General features: G+C 37.5%; 1 protein-coding gene across 2 annotated transcripts in view; it reads left to right on the top strand.

The window, feature by feature from the left end:
• Positions 1 to 17296, top strand: part of nf1b (neurofibromin 1b) — an 83737-nt gene that overhangs the window by 22734 nt on the left and 43707 nt on the right. Inside the window, exons 26-35 of one of the 2 annotated variants that reach the window (XM_053515512.1) lie at positions 146 to 357; positions 1370 to 1531; positions 1755 to 1858; positions 5190 to 5325; positions 5511 to 5573; positions 6325 to 6483; positions 7384 to 7481; positions 8477 to 8623; positions 10739 to 10885; positions 14816 to 14926. In XM_053515512.1, the coding sequence (XP_053371487.1) occupies positions 146 to 357; positions 1370 to 1531; positions 1755 to 1858; positions 5190 to 5325; positions 5511 to 5573; positions 6325 to 6483; positions 7384 to 7481; positions 8477 to 8623; positions 10739 to 10885; positions 14816 to 14926 (1339 nt within the window). Of the gene's footprint in view, positions 1 to 145; positions 358 to 1369; positions 1532 to 1754; positions 1859 to 5189; positions 5326 to 5510; positions 5574 to 6324; positions 6484 to 7383; positions 7482 to 8476; positions 8624 to 10738; positions 10886 to 14815; positions 14927 to 17296 lie in introns of those variants that run through there. The other variant, XR_008365857.1, reaches the window with a different exon arrangement.

Genomic DNA, 17296 nt, shown 5'->3' with positions numbered 1-17296 from the left:
AGCACCAACATGATTAATCAATGATAAATTGCATGTCCTCAAAGACGTTCTAAAATGCCACTGTTTAACATCTACTCAGGCCACATGATTAGAAATGAGACCTCATTCTGCCTCCTCATTTGGTTTTATTTCCATCCTGCCCCAGGTTTGGGCTACCACAAGGACCTGCAGACCCGCGCCACCTTCATGGAGGTCCTCACCAAGATCCTGCAGCAGGGCACCGAGTTCGACACGCTGGCCGAGACGGTGCTGGCCGACCGCTTCGAGAGGCTCGTCGAGCTCGTCACCATGATGGGCGATCAGGGGGAGCTTCCTATCGCCATGGCGCTCGCCAACGTCGTGCCTTGTTCTCAGTGGGTCTGTACTTTTCCAGGCTGTTTGGTTTTCATGCAGCCGAAGCACAAGATCCTTAGAAAAGCTTAGAAGTAGGGCCTCTCTACTATTACTAGGGTCTATTCTCTTGTATCGCCACGCTGAATTCAAAATGGACTGGTCGATCACCAGAATTGGCTGGTTTTCAGTTTGATTGGCCATGCCTGGTGATCGGCTGATCAGCCTCAGATATAAACGAATCTGTACCGAGCGTAGAAGCTCCCGAGTGGCGCAACAGAAACTCATTTGTTTTTGCCGTTACACTATCAAAAATCGTGCATGTAAAATGCCTCCGATCTGCATTTCGTAAGCGAGTTAGTGTCAACCCCACTTTTTTTTGTGTTAAACCCAATTTGCAAGCGCAAATTAATCGTGTGCGTTTATAAACTCGGCGTGTCCGACCATTCGACCCATGTGCTCACTGTCATGTTAAGTTTTCCCTTTCTTTATAATCCTAAAGGTGGCGCACTCTGTACTATTCACACATTCTCATCCCGTGTGGTAGGAGTGAATTATTTGCGAAGTTTGATTAGAAATCATAATCGTGGTGGACGACGGAGATACGTGCTGCTTGGTAAAAAAAAAAAAAAAGCATTTATGTTTAATTTAATTTTTTAAAGATAGTTTGTATTGTTTAAATGCTGCGCTTTTTTCTGTTCTACGTACACCTTTGAGAAAATCATCCACTTTGCAGTTAAAGAGTTACTGTAGCTTCACCTCATCACACTGCCCGTGACTCTTTTCCAGCTTAAAATGGCAGGTCATTTTGCTCCATTTGTAAAATAATTTGGCCTGAACATCACTTTCCTAGACATGATGTGCTGTATATATTACATGAGTCTACATTTAGTTGTGTAATGTTTAAAAAGAACACAAACAGTAAATTAGATGTCTGGTCTTGATGTTTGTCCTCATTAGTGGAGGTGTTGTTCTTTTTCCCCATATATTTATTTATTATGTTTTTTAATGATTTCGATGTGTTTCATTTCCTGCGCAGGACGAGTTGGCTCGGGTTCTGGTCACGCTGTTTGACTCGCGCCACCTCCTCTACCAGCTGCTGTGGAACATGTTCTCTAAGGAGGTTGAGCTTGCCGACTCCATGCAAACGCTTTTCAGAGGGAACAGCCTAGCCAGTAAAATCATGACCTTTTGTTTCAAGGTTGGTACAAATGGCAGCAATGCAAATGCCAGAAGGCTACTTACTGAACCACACGTTTTTCATAAGGAACTTTCTCTTTGAGTATTTGTTTGTGTTTTTTTTTTCTGTTTTTTTCTCTTCTCTTCGACTCGCTCACCTTCATTTTCTTTATTTTCCTGTTTTTATTTTTTTTTATTTGTACTATTTTTAATCCTTTCTATCGCTTTATGCAAATCCTGTCCAGGTTTATGGTGCGACGTATCTGCAGAAGCTTCTGGAGCCCCTCCTTCGTGGAGTCATAACGTCTCCTGAGTTGCAGATGATCAGTTTCGAGGTGGATCCCACCAGGTATCACCATCACTCTTAAATCCGTACCGAACATCCCACAGTTATTAAAATCATCTGGTCTCTTTCCTTGTCGTTCATTAGTGGTCCTCCATTAAAAAAAAAAAAAATATATATATATATAATTCCAGGACTTTTCTAGAATTAAAGAACTTTGTGTACTTTGCTTCCGTTCCCTTAGGGTGCACTAGTTAGGACGCAAATGCACACAAACACAATACGTATGCAAAGAACCCAATTTTGTCCACAGTCGAGTGCAAACCTTTGCATATCACGCACATTATAATGATCACAGAAAACCTTCTGATCTTTTTAGCTGTAAAAATGTATTCTACAGCCCTGACATTCTTTCACACATTTTTCCCTCATTTCCCAGATTCAGTCATCCATCTCTCTTCCTCATTTACGGCGTTCCACTTTCGCTTTGGTGACACACACTGTATTGTCAAAAGTATTCGCTCGCTATGCATATGAACTTCAGTAACATCCAATTCTTAATCCACAGGCTTTAATATGATGCTTTGTGCATTGGTGCGCAGTCATGTTGGAACTGCTGTCGGCTTGTTTTTCAGTCATTGGGCTCGGCCCCTTAGTTTAAGTGAAATGAACTTTTAATGCTCCAGCATACCAAGACATTTTGGACAACTTTGTTTTGTGGGACGGCCCGTTCCTGTTCCACCATGACTGGTCCATAAAGACATGGAACACCTTTGGGATGAATTAGAGCCGAGACTGCGAGACTGCGAGCCAGACCTTCTCATCCAACATCAGTGTCTCACCTTACGAATTCGGTCAAAGATTCCCATAAACACTCCTAAACCTTGTGGAAAGCCTTCTCAGAAGAGTTGAAGCTGTTATGGCTGCAAAGGGGGCGGGGCCAACATCATATTGGATTAAGAAATGGATGTTACTCAAGTTCATACGCATGTGAAGGCAGGCGCGAGGTTAAGAGAGGTGGAGAAGCTCTGATTGGTTCTTTTTAATGCTCTTTGTGTCCATCAATTCACCATTACATTTTTGTTACATTTTTTATTTGCTTTGATGATGGCATGCGTTACCCACACATACATGCACACACATTTAAAACTAAACTATATGCTCCTGTCCAAACAAGGACAAGCTTTTATAGTGCTAACTGGGAAGTAATTTACTATATTAGTTAATGAAACCTGAGGTGTTAATTCTAGCTGTTACACAGAAACTCTTTGAACTGTTCGAAAGATTGAGCACCCTCAACCACAATAAGTTCTGTACTCTATTACCTAACAAACTCTGTGACATTTACCTTTGGTTCGTTTCTGTGGTCGTGGGGTTTTCAGCTCGACGCTCAGTTATATAAATAACTACGTAATAATATTAATAATAATCATCATCATCATAATAATAATATAAAATAAAGCTTGTGATGATGAAGTACTGTAGTTGTTTAAGTGTCCGAAAAACCACGGGTGCTATGTATTAGATATTTTTATTTATTATTGGTAATATTCTATTTGTGTACAACAGCATATTTACTTCCAGGGTTCCAAAATAGACTTTTTTTTTATGAAATAGAGTTGAAAGTCATGTTTTTTTTTTTTTGGACAGCACTCTTTCGAATGCATTAAACATGCAAAAAAAAAAAAAAAGATAGAATTGTGTGGGAGAATTGTGATCTTAATTCCCATAGAGTAAAATCATGATTCACATTTTTTGCAAGAATTGTGCAGCCCTGTAGCAATCCAGATGAGTCTAAAATGCAGCAGAAGGTGGCAGCACTAGCTCAAAGTTACTTTTACTTAACCAGCAAGTTTTTTTCTTGATTAGAAATGACACAGGCGTCTCCCAAAAGATAATAAGACGATGTACAAGAGGCTTCATTGTGGGGAAAAAAGTATTACTCATCTTCTATTAAAATTTTCGAGCTCAAACTCTTTCAGGTTAGAGGGTCTCCTTGCCATCACCCTGATCTTTAGCTCCAATTACAGATTCTCAATTGGATTTAAGTCAGGACGTTAATGTTTTTGTCTGCTAGCCATTTCTTCACCACTTTTGCTGTGTGTTTTGGGTCTTTGTTGTGAAATGTCCAATGGTGCCCAAGGCCAAGTTTCTCTGCAGACTGTCTAATTTGTTTTTGGAAATTTTGATGTATTGCTCCTTTTTCATGGTGCTGTTTACTATGATTAGGTTCCCTGGTCCACTGGCTAAAAAACACCCCCAAAACATTAGGTTCCCACCACCATGTTTGACAGTGGGGGTTGAAGGCTTCTGAAGGCTACATCACTGTGTCCAAACTATTCAATTTTTGTTTCATCTGACCATCAAACAGAAGACCAGAAGTCTTCTTCTTTGTCCAGATGAGCATTTTCAAAGGCCAAGCGGGCTTTTCTGTGCCTTATCTGGAGAAGTGGTGTCCTCCTTCGCCTGCGTCCGTGGAACCCAGCGGTGTGCAGTGTCTGTTGGACTGTCTGTCTTGAGATGTTGCCACCAGAAGAGACCAGATTCATTGGGATGGCCTTGGTGGTGATCCTTGGATTTTTTTTTTTTTTACCTCTCTCCCTATCCTCCTGGCCACATAGTTGTCACTTTTGGCTTACAACCCATCCTATGAGATTTTTCACAGTCTTGTATTTTTTAATAATACTTTGCACTGTAGCCACTGGAACTTCAAAACATTTAGATATGGTCCTTTTCTGACTTGTGAGCAGCCACAATGTGCAGCCGAAGGTCCTCAGTGAGCTCCATGACTGTCCACAAACCAACAGCAGAGAGCTTCTGTTTTTCACCTGTTGAGTTGATTAAAACAGCTGTTCCCAATGAATCCGGGTAATTAGGATGCTTTAAAACAGTTTAAACGATTTGGAATGGTGTAGAACTTTAGAACTTTCTACAATGATGCCTTTTGTACATCGTCTTATTGTCTTTTAGGAGAAGCCTGTGTCATTTCCGGTAAAAAAAAACAAAAAACAAAAAAACTTGCTGGTTTGAATATAAGTAACTTTAAGTCAAATTTTGAATAAATAATAATTTTGGCTTAACTGTATATATGTATATTCCCTGTGATGATCATGTGTAAAGTAATGTTTGTTTGTTTGTTTTTAAGCAGACTGTTAAAAAAAAAAAGTTGAGAGTAAATTGTAATAATTTACATTTTTTGTGACTTTCAAACAAAAATGATTTATTATCCATTAGGTTATGAGTAATAATCCAGAAATGTAAATGGCTTGTTGGTAAACCCATACTGTATATGGTGATGCATATTGTGTATCGTAAACGTGTGATATATGTTTTTGTCATATTCCCCGTCACCCAATAATTTTTTGTGTATGTTTTTGATATGATTTTCTTTTCTTAGACTGGACCACAGTGAAGTGTTGGAGGAAAACCAGCACAACCTGCTGAGCATGACCAACCGCTTCTTCCTGGCCATCATTAACTCCTCGAGCGATTTCCCCCCACAGCTAAGGAGCGTGTGCCACTGCCTGTTCCAGGTGAACCCCAAACCCAGCCCGTGACTGTCTCAAACCTCCAGTGTCATGGGCACTGCGTTGTTGTTTTCTTTAAGGCTTCTTTCGTATACGCTCGTGTATTCCACATGTGTTTGTGTCCTCGGTGTTGGTGTGTGTTAGCTGTGACCTGGTTGTGTGGGTTTTTTTTTTTTTTTTGTATCCTTTAGGCTACTTGCTACTCTCTACTGAATAAAGCCACAGTTAAAGAGAAAAAGGAAAATAAAAAATCAGTAAGTTCGGTGAGATCACGCCTCCGCTGCTGCTTCTCTTTTACAAAATAAAAGTTTCCTCTCTGGCCTGCGTGTCTACATTGCCCTCATTTGCCTGGAGGCATGCCACTTCTGAAGCTTTAGCATAAAGTGCTTTCTCCAAGAATCTCTTTGCATAGGCTTTCCTATTTAAATTAAGTAATGGCATTATGGGTAATGAAGTCCTTTTCTTTTTTTTTTTTACTGACTGCAGCTTCCACTTTGCTAGTATTTGTGATTTCCTGGACATTTCTAAGAGTGTTGTCTTAAATCTCAACTAATTAACTAACAAACTAACTAAACATTCCTAAGAAGAGCTTATAGTTGTAGCTTGCATTAAAAAAACAAACATTACAATCCATGAATAACTATAGCAATAAAAACAACAACAACAATAATAATAATAATAACAAGAATTTTTTTTTTACATTGTTTTAGTATAAAAAAAATATAATTGTCAAATATTATTATATTGATTTTTGTATTTATTATAAATATAAATGATTCATAATTTGCTATTAATTTTCTTGCTTTCGTAATAACACTGAATCTTTTAGCTCACATCTTATAATAATAGTTCGTCTATTTATTTTTTATCTATGTATTTATTTATTTACAACATCTCAAGGCTCATCTCAATCACACTCTGCTTGTGCAGCCTCCGAACTGGATGGTAATTATTATCAGTTGCTAATTATTAATTACGTGTTCCCTCCCGTGTCTCTGGTCTCAGGTAGTGAGTCAGCGCTTCCCTCAGAACAGCATCGGCGCCGTGGGCAGCGCCATGTTCCTGCGCTTCATCAACCCCGCCATCGTGTCCCCCTATGAGGCCGGCATCCTGGATAAGAAGCCTCTCCTGAGAATAGAGCGGGGACTCAAACTCATGTCCAAGGTGCGAGGACCACCACCTGTTCGGTAGACGGACATGATGGTTCAATGCTGTTTCACCACTCCTAACCACTAGGGGCATTGGTTGTAGTGATGGGTCGTTCATGAACGATTCGTTCTTTTTGAACGCATCTTTAACGTGAGTCAGAAGAACGAGTCGTCTCGGAGAGCGATTCGTTCATTTTCTACTATGGTCGCATGCGCAAATCATCGCAAAAACCTTCGTAGGTTATGTACAGGAAACAGAAATGAGTAGTTACCTTTGAGTCTTTGGTCCAAATCGTTCGTTCTTTTGTCACGTAACTCCCATAGACGCTACACGGTGCAATAGATTCAAAAGAACGAAGACTCAGACTGGAAGATATGAGGGGTGAGCCGCTCATTCTGTTTATTATAATATGTCCTTAGCTGCGTTGTAATATTTTGATTACTGGAACTATAGACGAAATTTGTGTATGTAGACGTATTGGTGGTCTTTTTATTGAAAATGCAACATTTTATTTTATTTCTGATCAAAAGAACTAAATGAACTAAATGATTTAAAAAAAAAAACCGATTTGTTCATTTTGATGAAAGCGATTCAAAGCCCTGAGTCACTAAAATGATTCAAACTTCCCATCACTAATTGGTTGAATGTCTGAAAAGCTTCCAGGACCTATAGCATGACCTATCGCACAGTCACGTCTTATTACATATGATGTAATATTTAACAGCACCTGGATCTTATCTATATGTTTATTTATTCCTCCACCCAAAGCTTATTTTTGTTTTTAGATTTTACTCACTTATTCTTTTTCGTACAAAGTCATCACAGAGGTATGACTTCTTCTTTCTTTCTTTTTTTTTTTTTTTTGCCTTATGGCCCTAACGATACGACACCAGTGTTCTTTTGTCATCCTTTCAGATCCTGCAGAGCATCGCCAACCACGTGCTGTTCACAAAGGAGGAACACATGAGACCTTTCAACGACTACGTGAAGGGCAATTTCGAAGCAGCCAGAAAGTACGCCAGCTTTCTTCCAAACCTTTCAGCTGACCTGTACTAAAGTATTTATGAGCTCTGGAGCAGATAACGGAGACATTTTACAAGCTTTTTATTTCTCTACACGCTACCATGTCTGGTTTCAATCAATAGTTTTCTATCAGGTGGAAACAATTGTTCAGCAAGTATGGAAGGAGTCACCATTTTAATCACATAGAAACGTTTATGTCTTCTAAAGACAAGAAAAAAGTCATTTTGTTGAGGGAACGATTGTTCAGAGCTGTAATGTAAGCGAAAACAGGAACCAACCTGACCCGTGGATGCAGTAGAGCATAACAGATAAAGCCAAACAGATGCAAAGTATGATGTCTCATCCTTTAGTTCTAGAAAGTGTTAGCATTGTAAAAATGCGGGGGTATAATAGTAAAACACTTTAGCACTTTTTAGAGGCGTTCAGGTCAAATCGGGATTTCTGTTAAATGAAGGCGTAGAAGCAATTGACATTTACAGAAAACTTCAAACACAATACAGTAATGAGACTCTTTGCCACAGTAAAATATTTGGATGCTGCAAATATGCGTCCGTGAATGATCATCCTAACTGAGGTATCTCGGCAGATAACACATTGCCATCTCGTGCCATCTTGTTATTACTACATCCTCCGTACAGTCCTAACCTCACGCCAAGCCATTTCCACGTTTAGGTCAGTAACGGAGTTCCTGGAGGACCAGGCAATCTGATCACAGCTCCAGCTTACTAAGAAAACTTTCTACCTTAATGGTATCCAAGCACTAGTGAAACACTGGGATAAGCCATTAGTATAGCAGGGGATTATATAGAGAAAGTTATCAAAAGTCCCAGTTTGACTTGAACGGCCCTCGAAATTTTTAGAGTTTATATATTTCCAAGCCCATGTTTATATTACATCATTTAAACATGCGCATGGATCAACAATCCAGCTTTTTTGTTTTAATCAAAAGTAAAAAAAAAATGAAATCTTTTTTTTTTCCAATCAGATTTTTCTTGGACATTGCATCTGATTGCCCTGCTAGCGACTCGGTGAACCACAGCCTGTCATTCATCAGTGACGGAAACGTGCTGGCTCTGCACCGGCTGCTGTGGAACAACCAGGAGAAGATCGGCCAGTACCTCTCCAGCAACAGGTGTTTCATGTGCTTCCATCAGGAGCAGAACGGTTTAACTTATATTGCTCATGGAGTTGCTCATACAGTATGAGTTTATATGTAAAATGCTGATACTCTCATGCCTTTTTTTTTGTTTTTTTTTTTGTTTTGGATCACAGTGTTCACATGAATGTAAATGCCAATGCAAACACAGGATCAGCATAAGCATTTAGCTAAAGCCAAGCACTCCTATTTAGGCCATTTTTTTGTCTAGTTTATATTTGTTAAACAGATACGGCCTTGAACTGCCTTTCACTTAAAGTCTGGCGAGCAAATAGTATTTCATAAAATACCTTGGCCTTTTTGAGAAAATATATAGTGTCTAATTAATGAAACCTATAAAAAACTCTCAGTTCCCAGAGCTTACTGTGTATGCTTAAACATTAAACATTATTTTAGTTAAAAAAGATGTAGAAATGTGTAAACTTTGAAAATTCTATAGTATTTTCTTCTATAGTACATTTCTTCCTAAACGATAGCAACAAAATATGAAAATTTAACAACAAAATTAAATTAGGTTTATTTTATAAGTCCACTCAAATTCTTCTGAAAACTTTAAAGCCCCGCCCACTTTAGAATGGCCTTGTGTCTTATATTCAGAAAGTTTATTTTTCGATATAGGGTTTGTATGTCACTATGAAATGCAAGCAAGTTTTCTTTATTAACTGTAAAAACCCCATTTAATTGAACCTATAAGCCTGAGTCAATGGACCTAGAATGTTTCAGAAAGAACTATCTCAGTTTCTAGATGATGGTCATACATAAAATTCTACATTTAACATTTCTATCTCTAGTTTGGAAATTTCCCAGAATGTTGATTATTGTTGGATTTATGTTGGAGAACCAGCATGACTTTTATTACATGATAAACAAAAAGAATTAATAATCTAAATGGGGAATTTACAGTACTTGCATCAGGTGCTTGTTATTCAGGGTGTAATGCTATCACTTTATGACCAACTGCAAGCTTTTAACATATTATATAGTTTATAGTTCTTCCTCACCATCAAAGATTTACTTTATGTTATTGGAAATTTGGCCATGACTAGAAAAACACAGAAGGAGAAAGACAGAGTGAAATAAAAGAGGACAGAGTGAAATAAAAGAGGACATTGCTGGTTCACAGCAGGAGAGTCGCAGGTAATTTGCTGAAAATTTACAATTTTCAAATGCACAGAACAAAGCATAGAATCGGCCCGGCAGGCAAATCTGTTTGAGTCATGGAAACTGCGCGTCAACCAAACAACGTCTAGAAAGGAAGGAAGGAATATAATTGGCTACAGATTAAAGCACTTTCATTTTATTTGGTACAACTCTACTTAGGCAGCCAGAAGGACAACTCCACTTATTGTAGAGTTATACATCATAACTGTTCTGATAAATGACCAATACACCATTTAAGTCATGTGAATTAAAGACCATAAATGACTGACGTCATACATCTATTTATTTATTCATTCATTTATTTATCAAAACCAATGGAAAAAATAATGTAGAGATGATGTAAGTGGATGTTCTGCCTTTGAGCACGCAAATATAATACTAATTTTAATAATAATATTGACGTCATTTTTGCGTGGAACTGATGGCGTTCAAATTATTTCTTTTTTTTTTTTTTTTGCTAAAATGTTTGAAACCTGAGTTGTATTTATTATAGATTTTTTTTAGATGGTAGCCTATGGCCTGTTTTTCAACTGTAGTAGCTTTTAAACGTGAAGTAGGCTTATGAACAGGGCTCTGCAACATGATGATATAATAACAATATTGTAATCAATTATGGCTCATTTTATGCTCTTTTCTACTCACTAGTTATAAAATAATCACTACCTATAAATATTTTTTATCTTTGACCTTTCCTGTTCCATCAGTGAAACAGTCAGGAATCAAACCCTGCAATAAATATCCAGAATGTTATAAAATCCAGAAAATGATAAAATCTAGAAAATTATATTATGATTAGTATATACAGAATCGTTACATTCTTCATTGTAGCCTTTTTAGTTTAATTGACAGTCCACTGTATTCATGCTTATTTGATGACCTTACAGACAAAGTAGCTTTGCTTACACAGCCTTACATTTTGTAATACTTCAGGGATCATAAAGCGGTGGGTCGACGTCCCTTTGACAAGATGGCGACTCTCCTGGCCTACCTCGGACCTCCTGAACACAAACCCGTAGCTGACGCACACTGGTCCAGCCTGAATCTCACCAGCTCCAAGTTTGAGGAGTTCATGACCAGGTGATGAAATCCTCAACATCAGGTCCTGGAATAATTTACCTCATTTACTGTTACACTATTCACTTCCTGTTGTCTGTTATCTCGGATATGTTTATCTTTGCTGCTTAAGAGGTATGACCAGGGTTTGATGTATAAACTGTATGTTTGGGGGTGTGTTTATTTATCTGTTCATTTAACATCATCAGTTTTATCAGTTTGGGCATTTAGCAGAGTTGGCAATGTGGCAAAATTGAAAATTTCATCCGAAAGTATTGGAACAGCCAGGTCAATTCCTTTTGTTTTTGCCATGAAGGCCAATGGGGCAGAGGCCAGACACCCCAGGGGCCACACTGAGCTAATGCTAAGAGCCTTCGTCCCTGAACACCACGCGCGAGAAACTCAGCTGTAGTCAAGGACAATAACAGCCACCTCCCCCATGGTGGAAAATATAAAAGGCAAAAAACTGACCATCAACATAGACTGCCACAAAAAAAAAAAAGAAAGAGTAACGTTTGCATTTTGGAAACAAAGCTCATTTAAAACACGACTCAGTCTAGCACCATGCATCATGGGATTAATGAGCGGTCACTATGATGTATAAACCTCATTTGGATCCTGTTTTCTGTTTATTTATTTCTTTAGTCTAATTAACTTTTAGCCGTCAAAATTGAGAAGTACAAATCGGGTGCATTAAAACACAAGGAGCAAGAGAGTAAGAAAGGTTTAATAGTGTTCTGTGCTCCGTTTACATCTTATTTACTTACTTTTGCCCCGCTTCCGGTTGGCGTTCCTGTCACATGGAAGCTTCTGGCTCACTGCTGAGGATGATGCTGAGGATGGTTTGTTTGGGATGCTGTAGGGACTGAGGACGGTTCCACTTGATGACCATAAAGGTGGTCTTGGGCAGTTTTCTGTGATGGCCTGTGACTGCACAAGCCTGAAATTCTCACAAGCATTTATTTCAACAACAATGAAAGTGAGCTGGATATTAACTTAAACATCCTTCCGGCTTAGTTTCAGAGTTCACGTCCTCAGTCATTTGCGGATATTTCTTTAGAACCTAACTAATAGTTATTGGGGGAAACCCCTGCAATTTCACAGAAACCACAAATATACGTCACAATTTTTTTTACTTTTTCCATGGCAATATATAGTATTATTATTATATATAATTTATATAAAAATTATTGCTGTATTTATCCTACAGTACTTATACCAAAAAAATCAAAGAAAACGCATTTGCATGAATTACAGTACATGTAAGGGTAACATGGGTATTTTGCATTCTTGCACTGCGGGAGACACAGCAGTTCAGTACTGTACAGTATATGGGTTTACCTTAAATTTCTTTTCAAACTCAGCATAATACATTACCCTTAAAAAAAAGTTAATCTTTTGGGGGTATATTTAGGGTTTAAACCATAAAAAGAGGCAGTTTTTCACAACGCACGGTGCTCTAGGAACATAACCCCCGCGTATTTCGGGGTCGACTTTATATTGAACTTTCAGCCCCATAGTGCTTTCTTCCCCTCATCTTTCATGCCACTGTATCCCTCGACTTTTTCATCAGGGACAAACTGACAATTATAGTCTGTATGTTTTTCCATATATTTTCCTTTTTTTTTATATCATAAAAAACAACCATCAGAATGTTAATGTGTTTACTTTCAAGGTTACTGCATCCTGGCCCCTGTCTGCCTGTCACTGCCTGTGGTGAACTTTTATTTGAATATTTGTTGTACACCGCCGTGTCTTTGTTATTCTGTGTAAGACCGTGTGGTACTGACTGGACAGTGTACCTGGACTGCTCAGCATTCTGTCAATCAGGTGTCACTGTCTGCCTGTCAGCCTGTGGTATTGCTTTTTTTTATTCGAGTTAGATGTTACAGTTGTGAGCTAAAGGTATTTAGTTTGAGATCAAAAGAGTGATATCGGACAACAGATCAAAATTTCAATTTGCTAATTTACACCTAAATGTCTTAAACTGCTTAAAACATGCACCTTTTGTTTGAACCCAAAAAGTCTTAAATTATCAAAAATATCGAAACATCAAAAACATTCAGGCTTTTGTTATGTTGGCAGTTATGTTTTGGGACTTCCTACCAATTAGATTGCATGTGTTTCTCTGTAAATTGGCAGAAGCAATGTTTTTATAAACCTCAGAATTTATTTTGCTGATACCATGAGGTACCTCCACGGTTCGTGACCCAAGGAACTTAAATGGTTTGTTGTTCCAGTATTTTGGTCGCTTAAGAATTCTGATTAAGCAGTTTAACACTCTTCAGACTTAAAAAAAAAAAATCTCTATCTGTGACCTTAACGAGTACTGCATAGTCACCTTAACTCCAAGTTATTTATGATGGACAACAACAATGCATCAAAGCCATTAATCCAAACATTTTTGATCCATAAAAATTTACGTATAGAGCTAATAGGTCCACAGAGGATGCCATAGCTACAGCTTTACAGACCGCTACGCTTTCTCTGGAGGAAAGGGTGAACTATGTGAGAATGCTCCCTGACAAGTTGGTTACCAAATTGGTTGACCTAGGCTTCTCCTCATCTCTCTGCCATTGGATTAGGGTTTTCCAGTTCAATCATTTACATATGGTCAGGTTGGGCTTATATACTTCTTTCATCTTAACACTCAGCATAGGCGTTCCACAAGGCTGTGTGCTGAGCCCACTTTACTATGCCCTCTATACTTATGACTGTACCCCAACCTATTCTACTAACACCATCATACACCATCAACACAATCTTCATGCTCATAGGGATGAAATCCAAAGACCGATAGATCGGTGCGGGGTAAACAACCCTAAATATCAGAAAAAAGGAGATCATCATAGACTTACACATCAGTGTACATGTGTGACCATTGCATATCAGGAGACATGTGTGGAGAGAGTCCCAGCCTTTAAATTTCTAGGCACGTACATTACAGAGCATCTTTCTTGGGCCGAAAACACCTCAGCTGTAGCTAAAAAAAGGCACAGTAACTCTACTTTCTCAGGATTCTTAGGAAAAAACATCTGCATGAGAACCTGGTGATATCTTTTAACTGCTGCACTATTGAAAATGTGCTGAGCTACCGTATTTCCATCTGGTACAAGTACTCCAGAGGGTGATCAAATCTGCACAGGACATCATTGGCTGTTCCCTGCTCTTCTTAAGGGAACTTTATAGAACACACAACAGGCAGATTATATCTTAAAGGAGCCATTAAATTAATGGAATCAGGCAAACGTTACAGTTCCATTTCTCCTTATAATAATAGACTTATTCTATTACCACGAGGGAATCAAATGCTGATAAACACATAAATAGAACACGCTTATCGAATCCGTTATCGTGCCTCAGTGGCTGTTATACCTACAATCTGCATGTTTACATTTCTGAATTTCATTTTCTGTTGTGTATAATGTTTAAATATTGCCAGTATTTATAAATATTTATCATTTATTTATGATGTAATTGGCTGATTATTATTATAATTATATATATAATGCATATACTGTATATGATAACATTAGTTGCATAATTTGTATTATTGAGCCTGCACAAAAGAAATCTTGTAATTTACAGTAAGTAACTAGAGTTGCACTGCATGAATTGCTTTATTTCACTATACTTGCATAGTGACAATAAAGAATCTTGAATCTTCAGTTCATAGCCAAAACCAAATCCTTGCTGTTCCAATACTTTCCGAAGGCAGTGTGTAATTAAATTTGATAATATTGTTTGATTGGGTTCACGCAAAATGCTGCGGCGTTCCCAAAAATCTTTAAAATAATAATTTTTAAAAAGGTTTAAAGGGCTTCTTTAATAAATGTTTTTATTTATTTATTTATTTATTTATTTATTAAATAAAGTCATCTCTAGCATCCCATCCTGATTTGGCATTATAGAGTTGCCAGTAATCCCGTAATTAATTTATTTTTTTCGTACCAGGCACCAGGTCCATGAAAAAGAAGAGTTTAAAGCGTTGAAAACCCTCAACATTTTCTACCAGGCAGGAACATCCAAGAACGGCAACCCCGTCTTCTACTACATCACCCGCAGGTAAGAGTTTAAATGGTAGCTCAATAGCTTCTTATACAGGTAAAAGTGTGTTCATATGATGGTTTACATCCAAATGTAGGTTTTACAGTAATTGTTTTTTTAATTTTATATTACACACGTGCCATATTTCTTGTCTTACTTTCACAGTATTTAAAACTGTATTGAAACTGCAAAGATCTTTACAATTGAGTTTCACTTGCTAAATATGCACTGAAGTGTATGATGCACTTTTGCATCATATGTTCCCTCATGCTTCTAGAAGGTGGATCAAATAAAAGTGGATCACATTATGTGACCTCAGTTTTTGGTTTCATTTAGCTTGGATTTTACATTTTCTCCCCCATCGCCTGTAGAATAGTTTTACTGCTTTCTCAAGAAACACAAATTGTTGAGTTTAAGAGCTGGATATGGCTTTGTATCAATTCATAGAATGAACAAAAATGCTCTACAGGTTGGTAGGAAGGAAAGATGGAAAAGCAACTATTTACAGCAACGAAGTTCCTAATGGATGAGAAGATTCTGTTAGTACATTTTCCAGCAGACTTTAGATCTTGAAGTATGAGATATTGATTTAAACAAGAACTGAAGCTCTAGATTTCAGAAGATTGGAAAAGAATGTCAGGACAGTGAGTTTCAGGGTTATAAGACTCTTTATTTCATACTAAGATTTATTTCATGCTAACATTGCGAGACTAAATCCCAGAAGTATGAGATAATATGTAAGAAATATTATGAAAAACTATTTATATCATAGTTTCAGTTACAGAAAAGTACAAAACATAGAAAAGAATACAAACAAGGATTCCATTAACCCAGTAAGATCAGTTCAGTTAGATTCGTATGAGTTCATTTGAAGGTTTAGAAGAAACAAATCGTTTACAACTTTCATTTCTACAAATTACCTTTGTTCATCTTGTGCTTTGCCCCCATTCTATCGGGTGTTTGGCTGCTTTTAAACCAAATTTTGTTCAATCTACATATTCTTTAACATAAAATAAAATGTATAGCTATGATACATTCATTCTTTTGTAATAACCAAAATTTCCATGGTCATATTTGTACGACAAGAATGCAACCATCTATATCAATTTACATCACGTTTGCTGAGATCTTTTCCGATGCGCTGTTGTGGATGGTTGTTCAGTAGACCATTTCTTCATAGAAAGTTCCCTGTAGAATGCTCTTGTGTTGATTGTAAAGGTAAGACAGATCAATGGACTTGTTTTTAAATAAGCAGCATCAATTAGTTAAACAGTTACAGCTGTCTTAATCCTTTATCCTTGCTGCTTTGTGATGATGTAAATCGTTAAAAGCACTATACAAATAAAATTAAAATTGAATTGAATTATCGCATGTGAACATTTAGTGAAAAGACCAAGAAATAAATACAAGCAATATGAAAGCAGTTTGCTGTTATAGAAGAAAAGAAAATGACAAATTTATATGTTGTGGTATAATTCAGAAAAGCATTCCACCCGCCCAATCTACTCAGTTATTAGATTCTGATTAGATGATGTGAGGTTATGGAGCATTCGTTACATCCTGAGTTGGTGTGATAGACAGCCGGTTTATATCCAAGCTGCTATTTCATCAGCAGCGGAATGAAAAGGGCGACGGACATAGTGAGAATGAGCAGACCATTTCCACCTGAAGAGGTAAAGATAATGGACTGGGCCCCGCTGGATGATGATGATGATGATGATGATGATGATGATGATGATGACTGCACATTAGTTCCACCAGAGCCCCAAGATCCAGAGGTTTGGGAGGTATTGTTGCCTGAGCTATAGTAGGTGCCATTTGATGGAGCACAAAGCCCCAGTCCCACCAAGCTGCACATTATGGCCACGATCACCAGGCTGAACCTCATCTTGTTGTTTCTTCAGGCCTGTAGAATAAAGCACAGTGATTCATGGCATTGATTTCAGGCAGTAATTAAAGTACGCTACACCATTTTTCTTTGCTAATGATGCACACGGCAGTGCATATAAGACTCGCCATTTTGTGCCAAAAGAAACTGAAGTAAATGAAACATATGATATGAGCAAATGATACACTTAAATAATATTTTCAACAGAAAAATTTACCAAAAAAGAAACTTATAGTTCCAATTAAATAATTTATTAGTAAGTCTACAAAGATTTTCCTGATATATTTGAAAAGATACTGTATTTTTTTGCCTTTTTTCTGTTTCTGCACATAAATGGTAGATTACATAAACTAGGGTATTCTAGTTATTCAAGCTACATACTCTAAGTTGGTGTTATACCTCAAAACCACCTAATGTGCTTCAGATTTAGTGCAGTTATTTATTAAGATGTTGGGAGAAAAAAAACTGTTGACCCTATTGAGACTGATAAAACTAATACA

The sequence above is a fragment of the Clarias gariepinus genome, chromosome 17, assembly GCF_024256425.1.
Source record: "Clarias gariepinus isolate MV-2021 ecotype Netherlands chromosome 17, CGAR_prim_01v2, whole genome shotgun sequence".
NCBI classification, from domain to species: Eukaryota; Metazoa; Chordata; class Actinopteri; order Siluriformes; family Clariidae; genus Clarias; species Clarias gariepinus.
This window is presented reverse-complemented; position numbering and strand designations above follow the sequence as displayed.